This window comes from Penaeus japonicus, unplaced genomic scaffold, assembly GCF_977035675.1.
Source record: "Penaeus japonicus unplaced genomic scaffold, GWHDUDI00000001_assembly GWHDUDI00000036, whole genome shotgun sequence".
Classification (NCBI taxonomy): domain Eukaryota; kingdom Metazoa; phylum Arthropoda; class Malacostraca; order Decapoda; family Penaeidae; genus Penaeus; species Penaeus japonicus.
Genome location: NW_028234438.1, coordinates 15,622,469 through 15,632,468, shown reverse-complemented (window position 1 = coordinate 15,632,468; position 10,000 = coordinate 15,622,469). Strand labels below are relative to the sequence as shown.

Genomic DNA, 10,000 nt, shown 5'->3' with positions numbered 1-10,000 from the left:
CTATTCATCATAAGACTCACCACCATTAGAATAGTGGAGTGTTTATTGTCTTTCATCACAAAACTCATCACTATTCAAATAGTAGAGCCTTTTGCTATTCATCACAAAACACCCCACTATCAAAATAATGGAGAGTTTTGTCGTTCATCACAAAACTCACCACCATCAAAACAATAGAACTTTTTACCATTCATCACAACATTTTATCATTTTTTATTCATCGCAACATTTTATTCACTAGAGACAATGCCATTTTTATCCATCAATACCCGATTTCAATCCAATGCACCATGATCCAATATTCTTATTCTAATAGGCCCTGTATATAATTTCATTCTGATGCCGCCGTGTTATAAAGTGGCTGACCTTTTCATGCGTGGTAATAGCTTCTCATTTGTCGTTTTTTGAGATCAATTTTGGATGCTGGAGTGAGGGAGGAGAGAGAGTCTGTTTCGAATTCTGGTTTGTGTTTCGTTTTCTGGTTTGGGTTTCGGTTTCTGGTTTATGTTTCGGTTTCTGGTTTGTGTTTCGTTTTATGGTTTGGGTTTCGGTTTCTGGTTTGTTTTTCGTGTTCTGGTTTGTGTTTCGTTTTCTGGTTTGTGTTTCGTTTTCTGGTTTGTGTTTCGTTTTTTGGTTTGTGTTTCGGTTTCTGGTTTGTGTTTCGTTTTTTGGTTTGTGTTTCGGTTTCTGGTTTGTGTTTCGTTTTCTGGTTTGTGTTTCGTTTTTTGGTTTGTGTTTCGGTTTCTGGTTTGTGTTTCGTTTTCTGGTTTGTGTTTCGTTTTCTGGTTTGTGTTTCGTTTTCTGGTTTGTGTTTCGTTTTCTGGTTTGTGTTTCGTTTTCTGGTTTGTGTTTCGTTTTCTGGTTTGTGTTTCGGTTTCTGGTTTGTGTTTCGTTTTCTGGTTTGTGTTTCGTTTTCTGGTTTGTGTTTCGTTTTCTGGTTTGTGTTTCGTTTTCTGGTTTGTGTTTCGTTTTCTGGTTTGTGTTTCGGTTTCTGGTTTGTGTTTCGGTTTCTGGTTTGTGTTTCGTTTTCTGGTTTGTGTTTCGTTTTCTGGTTTGTGTTTCGGTTTCTGGTTTGTGTTTCGTTTTCTGGTTTGTGTTTCGTTTTTTGGTTTGTGTTTCGGTTTCTGGTTTGTGTTTCGTTTTCTGGTTTGTGTTTCGGTTTCTGGTTTGTGTTTCGTTTTCTGGTTTGTGTTTCGGTTTCTGGTTTGTGTTTCGGTTTCTGGTTTGTGTTTCGTTTTCTGGTTTGTGTTTCGGTTTCTGGTTTGTGTTTCGGATTCTGGTTTGTGTTTCGGTTTCTGGTTTGTGTTTCGGATTCTGGTTTGTGTTTCGTTTTCTGGTTTGTGTTTCGGTTTCTGGTTTGTGTTTCGGTTTCTGGTTTGTGTTTCGGTTTCTGGTTTGTGTTTCGTTTTCTGGTTTGTGTTTCGGTTTCTGGTTTGTGTTTCGGTTTCTGGTTTGTGTTTCGGTTTCTGGTTTGTGTTTCGGTTTCTGGTTTGTGTTTCGGTTTCTGGTTTGTGTTTCGTTTTCTGGTTTGTGCTTCGATTTCTGGTTTGTGTTTCGGATTCTGGTTTGTGTTTCGTTTTCTGGTTTGTGCTTCGATTTCTGGTTTGTGTTTCGGATTCTGGTTTGTGTTTCGATTTCTGGTTTGTGTTTCGTTTTCAGTTTGTGTTTCGTTTTCAGTTTGTGTTTCGTTTTCAGTTTGTGTTTCGTTTTCAGTTTGTGTTTCGTTTTCAGTTTGTTTCGTTTTCAGTTTGTGTTTCGTTTTCAGTTTGTGTTTCGTTTTCAGTTTGTGTTTCGTTTTCAGTTTGTGTTCCGTTTCAGTTTGTGTTTCGTTTTAAAGTTTGTGTTTTGTATCTTTAGTGTTGTTATTGTTGTGTTTGTTGTTGTAAGTACCGTTATGATGGTTGTTATTCGTTTTGACACTATCATTATGTTGTTTGTCTCACTGACATTCTTGTTGTCATGCCATCATGCTCATTATTGTTATTGTTTTTGTTGTTGTCAGTGCTATTACTATTGTTGTTAGCTGCGGTTATACGAAGAAGGAAAGAAATATAGAAAAAAAACGAAAAAGAGAGAAAAGAATGAGAGAAAAGGGGAATCAATTGAAGAAAGAAAGATAAAGAAAGAAAGAAGGAAGACGATGAAGAAAAAAAGAAGAAAGAAATGGACTAAGTAAATAAGACGAAGAAATAGAAGAAATATAGGAAAGAAGAAAGAAGAAAGATCGATAATGAGGAGATGCAAAAGAAAGGAATAATTATAATAATAAAACATAAATACAAGAAGCAGAAGAAAGAAAGATAAGAGAAAAAAGTAAAAAAAACAAAAAAAAAAACAGAACAATGAAGGACCATAAGAACTAGCAAAATTATAAGAATGATAATTAGAATAAACGGTAAAAAAAAAAAAAAATAGTTCAAGGAATGAAACAACAGCTGTCTTTTCTGTAATTACTTTAACATAATCAACAGTATTCTACCGTTAAAGATCAAACCCCGAAAACACATCACTATTTTCGTTTTTATATTTCCTTTGTCCCAGTGGCTTATCAAAACAACCAGCCATCATGAGTTAAATTTTAATTCAGACGAACTATTGTTTATAGGTAATAGTGTGGACATCCTACTTTCCCTTCCGTTTACGCTAATTTCATCTTTCGCTTGATAAGTATTATGCTTTGTTTATCGTTTCATAACAAAGTTTATGTTCTCTATACTATTTTTTTTTATTTTTTTTTACTTGTTCGTTCATTGTGATGCTGAATTTTGGTTGGCCTTTTGATACAAATGCGTGAAGTGTATTATTAATCTGTTTAGCTTGGGTTTCCAACTCGAATGTCTTTACTTTTGCTGTTAGTTATACTCTTATTTTCAATCTAAAGATACTTGAAGGTTTTAATCTTATCACGGAGATACTTTTAATTACAGTTTATAAATGGTTTTAAATGTATTTTCCCTTTTAGTTTAAAGATACTTTGAAAGACCCTTTTGAAAATCATTTCATCTCGTCTTAATTCAGAGAAACCTTTACGTGTAGCGAAACCAAGTACCTGGATAGATAGAGACCCCGCAGCTTTTCCGGGTTTGCACACTGCAGATCGGGCGCGGCCAAGGAACTGTTGGTTGCAGTCACTGCATAGGCCAGCCACTGCAGCGAACAGTTGCACACGAGAGGGTTGTCTCGCAGGTCTAGCGTCTTCAAGGATCCCCAGTCGAAGTCGGTCTCGGGGAGCCCCTCCAGACCGTTGGCTCTTAGATCCAGGTTGTGAAGCCCCGGCAGCGAGGAGAGGAACCCCTTGGGCAGTCGCCGGAGGCCGGGGCAGCCAGAGATCGTGAGGCTCTGGAGACTCGTGCACTCGCTCAGCGCGTCGCCGTGTATGCTCTTCAGCTGTAGGTTGCGCGAGAGGTCGAGGGTCTTCAGGCGGCTGAGGCCTCTGAAGGCTCCGGATTTGACGGCCTGTAGCTTGTTTCTGCTGAGGTACAGGACCTTCAGCGTTGCTAACGGGGCCAGGGCGTCTGTCGGGACGTCGGGAAAAAAGTTACAAGCTAGGTCCAGCGTCTGCAGCTGCTGGAGGCGGACGAAAGCCGTTTCTTCGATGGCATCGATGCTGTTCGCGTCCAGAGAGAGCGAGATCAGGGTGTCCGTCGGGAAGGAGACGCCCTCGAGGCGCGTGAGGCGGTTCCGGCAGAGGTGGAGCGTCTGGAGAGTGAGGAGGTCCTCCAGGGCGGCCGTCGGGACGTCGCGGAAGTAGTTATCACAGAGGTCGAGGACGAGGAGGCTGTGGAGGCCTCTGAAGGTCCTCTGGGAGAGCATGTGGAGGCGGTTGTGGCCGAGGTTGAGGACCGTGAGGTGGGGGAGGTCGTCGAGCGCGTGCACAGGCAGCTCCGAGAGGCCGTTGTGGCTCAGGTCCAGGAGGTTGAGCGCCGCCAGGCCGCTGAAGGCGCCCGCGGACAGCGCCGTGAAGTTGTTGTTGGCGAGGCGGAGCTCCCGCAGGCGGCTCTGCGCCTCGAAGTTGCCTGTGCCGATGGACGTGAGCAGGTTGTGCGACAGGTCGAGCTCTTCGAGCTTTTCCAGGAAGACGAGGGTCAGGTCGAGCGACTTGATCGAGTTGTGGGCGAGGTTGAGGCGCCTCAGGCCGGGGTTGAAGAGGATGGGGATAACGTTGATGCCCCCGCCCACGCAGCGGGCGCTCGGGGCGGTGTCGTTGCACGAGCACCCGGGAGGACAGAACGCCCGCGCCACCTCCAGGATCCAGGCGCCCACCACCCACCACACCACCATCTCTGCAACGGGAACACGGGGGAGATTAGGCATGTGCTGGACTGACGCGAAGCTTCATTCACTTCCCTCAATTGTAAATACAGAAAAGGAAGAAGAATAGGAGATGTGGACCTAGATGTAAAGAAAGGCATGATTTTACTCAATCTTTCTATCTCTCTTTCTCTTTCTCTCCCTCTCTCTTTCTTCCTCTCTCTCTCCCTCCCTCCCTCCCTCCCTCCCTCCCTCCCTCCCTCCCTCCCTCCCTCCCTCCCTCCCTCCCTCCCTCCCTCTCTCCCTCTCTCTCCCCCTCTCTCTCTTCCAAACACTCTCTTTATCTCTTTATACACACATTATGATAATGTATGGTCATTACATTTTATGGCTGTTGTTTGTTAAAGTAGATGGTAATGACACCATCAAAGCAATGGCCAAAAACGAAAAAAAATACTTCAACAAAAAGCAAACAAATATAAAAAAAGACAAGAAATAGATAAAAATAAAACAAAAATGGAAATAACTAAAAACAACAACAAACAATTAAAACAGATAAAGAACAAGTATTGAGATTCACTACAAGGAGGTTCATTTTCCGGAAACAGGTTCGAATCCACAGCTGATCGTATTTCTCATCAACATCTCGGAACGTCTTCAGAGATAGAGGGTGTCGGGGTGGAGGGGAGGGGGGGGTGGGGAGGGAGGAGGGGGTGATATCACTGGAAAGGGTGGTGGGTGTACGGGGGGAGGGGGGAGGGGTGATATCAGCGGAAAAGGTGTAGGGGTGGAGGGGAGGGGGGGAGGGAGGAGGGGGTGATATCAGTGGAAAGGGTGGTGGGTGTACGGGGGGAGGGGGGAGGGGTGATATCAGTGGGGAGGGTGGTGGGTGTACGGGGGGGGGGGGGGGGGGGGGATATCGGTGGGAAGGGGGGTGGGGGTAGGGGGGGGGGAGGGGTGATATCAGTGGAAGGTGGTGGGTGTACGGTGGGGGGAGGGGGAGGGGTGATGATCGCTGAAAGGGTGGTGGTGTACGGGGGGAGGGGTGATATCAGCGGGGGGAAAGGTGGTGGGTGTACGGGGGGAGGAGGGAGTAGGGGTGATATCAGTGAAAGGTGGTGGTGGGTGTACGCGGGGAGGGGGTGATATCACTGGAAAGGGTGGTGGGTGTACGGGGGGAGGGGTGATATCAGTGGGAAGGGTGGTGGGTGTACGGGGGGAGGGGGGAGGGGTGATATCAGTGGAAAGGGTGGTGGGTGTACGGGGGGAGGGGGGAGGGGGTGATATCACTGGAAAGGGTGGTGGGTGTACGGGGGGAGGGGTGATATCAGCGGAAAGGGTGGTGGGTGTACGGGGGGAGGAGGGAGGGGTGATATCAGTGGAAAGGGTGGTGGGTGTACGGGGGGAGGGGGGAGGGGTGATATCAGTGGGAAGGGTGGTGGGTGTACGGGGGGAGGGGGGAGGGGTGATATCAGCGGAAAGGGGGGGGGGCGGGGGGGGGGGGGGGGGAGGGTTTGATATCAGCGAAAGGGGGGGGGCTGGGGGGGCCAGGTTCCCGGTGGATGGGTGGGGAGGTGGGATGGGGTTAGGATGGAGAGGAGGGCGAGGGTCAGGGTGAAAGAGTGAGGGAGCTGATGTTACGCTGAATGGGGGAGGGAGGGGGTAGAATAAATGATAGAGTAGGGAATGTATGGGGTAGAAGAGAATAATGGGCGGGGGGGGGGGGGGGGGGAAGATTAAGCAGGGAATAAGGGAGTAAAGGGGAGGGGGGGGGGGGGGGAGGAAGGAGTAAGAGGGAAGCGGGGATAGTGCAAGGGTGAGAAGGAGATGAGGTGGGGGGGGGTATTTTTTTTTTTAGTTTTTTTGTTGAAATAAGTTGGGGTTTGGTTGTTTAGGGGGTTGGTTTGGTTGGTTTTTTTTTTGTTGTTAGGGGTTTTTTGGGTGGATTTGGTTTTTGTTAAGGAGGGGGGGGGGAGGAGGGGGGAGGGGGGGGGGAAGAAAAACGCCCATCAAGTATAGTACCAGCCATTATCACCACAACAAAAACAAACAAACAAACAAACACCTTACTCTATAAAGCGTGTTTCAGTCTTGTTGTTCTTGTGTTTCTTTTTTTCACATGATATCATTTTTTCTCTAATCGTTTCGTCTTTTAATCCCTTTTTCATGTAAATCTAATGTTTTTATCTTTATCTATCTATTTTTTGGTTAAGATTCAATGAAAACATAACGATGATAATGATGAATGTAATGATGACGATATCCTAAATGTTGGCAGGGATGAAAAAGAAGATAATTGATGTAGAGATGATAATGATAATGGTCATGGCAATGTGTATGATGATGATCGTGTCTGAAAAACCAGGCATAGTAATAACGATAATGATAATTATAATAATAGCAATGATGATAATGATGAGGGTAATTCTAGTGATGATGATAATGCCATTAATTACGATGATTATAATAATGACATTAATAATGATATTGATAAAGATAAGGATGATAACAGTAATAATGCTAATAATAATAATATGTGTACATCTGTATGTATATGTGCACACATACACACACACAAACTTATATACATTTACACACACACACACACACACACACACACACACACACACACACACACACACACACACACACACACACACACACACACACACACACACACACACACACACACACACACACACACACACACATTCCACTGTCACCTGGCGGTTACTGATGTAGCTGGGCACTGCGTTGGGTAAGGACCAAGCTCAGATCGAGTCAACACTCGTTGGCACATTCTCTCACGAGTCAGCACACGCTGGCACAGGCGGGCTCGCTTCAGTGCATACAAGCCCGGCGTAGCATCTGCTCCGCATATCTGGCTTATCCTTACACACACATATGTATATTTGAATATATATATATATATATTCTATTCTATCAGCCTGTATCATTCCACTGCAGGAAGTAGGCCTCTCAAGAGGGTTATGGCCGGTTGCCCCACCTACTGGCCCTAATTGTATCTTGGTGGGGGTATATATCACAAATATTGTGTATACACCATTAGGCAATCGAGGTAAAGTTCCTTGCCCAAGGTAACAACTCACCAGCCGGGATTCGAACGCTCGAACTCAGATCTCCGTCCAATTTTATAATCACTATCATTATCATTAATTTTATAATCACTATCATTATCATTAATTTTATAATCACTATCATTATCATTAATTTTATAATCACTATCATTATCATTAATTTTATAATCACTATCATTATCATTAATTTTATAATCACTATCATTATCATTAATTTTATAACACTATCATTAGTGTTTTTATCATAATCACGATCATTATTTATTACATAATCACGATCATTATTATTATCATAATCACTATCATTATAATTATCTTTAATGTCACTATCATTATTATTATCATAATCACACACATTATTTGTAGCATAAATCACTATCATTAATTAGTTACATAAAGTAACTATCAGTGATGTTTATAATAAATCACTATCATTATTTATTATCATAATCCAACTAGCATGATTTTTCAGAATCGCTATCATTATTTTATCCATACTCACGATCCCATTCTTTTTATCATAATCACTATCATTATTATATCAGAATCACTATCATTATTTTTTTTATCATAATCACTATCATTATTAGTATCATAATCACATCATTTATTTTTATCATAAATCACTATTCATATTTTTATCATAATCACTATCATTATTGGGATCATAATCACTATCAGGATGGTGATCAGTAATCACTATAATCTTATTATCATAATCACTATCATTATTTTTATTATAAGCAGCTATCATTTTTTGTTTATCATAATCACTATCAATTAATTTTTATCATAATCACTATTCATTATTTTGAGCGATAATCACTATCATTATCTATTATCATAATCACTATCATTATTATTATCATAAATCACTATTCATTTTTTTATCTAAATTCACTATCATTATTATTATCATAATTCCCCACTATTCATTATTTTTATCATAATTCACTATCAGGATTATTATCATAATCACTATTCATTATTATTATTACTTAATCACTATCATTATTTTTGATCATAAGCACTATCATTATTATTATCATATCACTATCATTATTATGATCTGTAATCACTATTTTTCCCATTTTATTATTATCTTAATCAACTATATTATTATTATTCTTAATCACGAGCATTATTGTATCATAATCCACTTTCCCCAAATTATTAAGCCTTATGCACTATCATTATTTTTATCATAATCACAACATATTATGTAGCATAAATAACGATCATGTATTGATTATCTTAATGCACTATCATTATTTTTATCATATGTCCACTAATCCATTATATTATCATAATCCACATTATTATTATTAAAGAATCACTATTCATTATTTTTATAAAATAATCACATCATTATTATTTATCATTAATCATCTATCATATTTTTATCATAAATCACTATCATTTAATAGTATCATGAAGCCCTATCATTATTATTATCATAATCACTATATATTATTTTATCAGAATCACTATCGATTAATATTATCATATTCACTATCATGATTAAATTATACATAATCACTATCATTATCATTAATTTTATAATCACTATCATTATCATTAATTTTATAATCACTATCATTATCATTAATTTTATAATCACTATCATTATCATTAATTTTATAATCACTATCATTATCATTAATTTTATAATCACTATCATTATCATTAATTTTATAATCACTATCATTATCATTAATTTTATAATCACTATCATTATCATTAATTTTATAATCACTATCATTATCATTAATTTTATAATCACTATCATTATCATTAATTTTATAATCACTATCATTATCATTAATTTTATAATCACTATCATTATCATTAATTTTATAATCACTATCATTATCATTAATTTTATAATCACTATCATTATCATTAATTTTATAATCACTATCATTATCATTAATTTTATAATCACTATCATTATCATTAATTTTATAATCACTATCATTATCATTAATTTTATAATCACTATCATTATCATTAATTTTATAATCACTATCATTATCATTAATTTTATAATCACTATCATTATCATTAATTTTATAATCACTATCATTATCATTAATTTTATAATCACTATCATTATCATTAATTTTATAATCACTATCATTATCATTAATTTTATAATCACTATCATTATCATTAATTTTATAATCACTATCATTATCATTAATTTTATAATCACTATCATTATCATTAATTTTATAATCACTATCATTATCATTAATTTTATAATCACTATCATTATCATTAATTTTATAATCACTATCATTATCATTAATTTTATAATCACTATCATTATCATTAATTTTATAATCACTATCATTATCATTAATTTTATAATCACTATCATTATCATTAATTTTATAATCATTATCATTGTCATTACTATTATTATTATAATTATTTATCATTATCATTATTTTCATCATTATCATTAATTTTATAATCACTATCATTATCATTAATTTTATAATCACTATCATTATCATTATTATTGTTATCTTTAATATCATTGTCATTATCATCGTTACAATTATTATCATCATTATTATTATAGTTATAATTATCAGTATCATCATCATCCTCATCATCTTAACCTTTATCATCAATATCACCAT

At 38.5% G+C, this 10,000-nt stretch overlaps 1 protein-coding gene across 1 annotated transcript in view; it reads right to left on the bottom strand.

Moving 5' to 3' along the window:
- The window catches only part of LOC122252350 (uncharacterized), a 147,284-nt gene that overhangs the window by 21,271 nt on the left and 116,013 nt on the right, over positions 1 to 10,000 (bottom strand). Inside the window, exon 2 of the mRNA XM_086531820.1 lies at positions 3,050 to 4,283. Coding sequence (XP_086387946.1) covers positions 3,050 to 4,281 — 1,232 coding nt within the window. The 5' untranslated portion in view covers positions 4,282 to 4,283. The remainder of the gene's footprint in view (positions 1 to 3,049; positions 4,284 to 10,000) is intronic.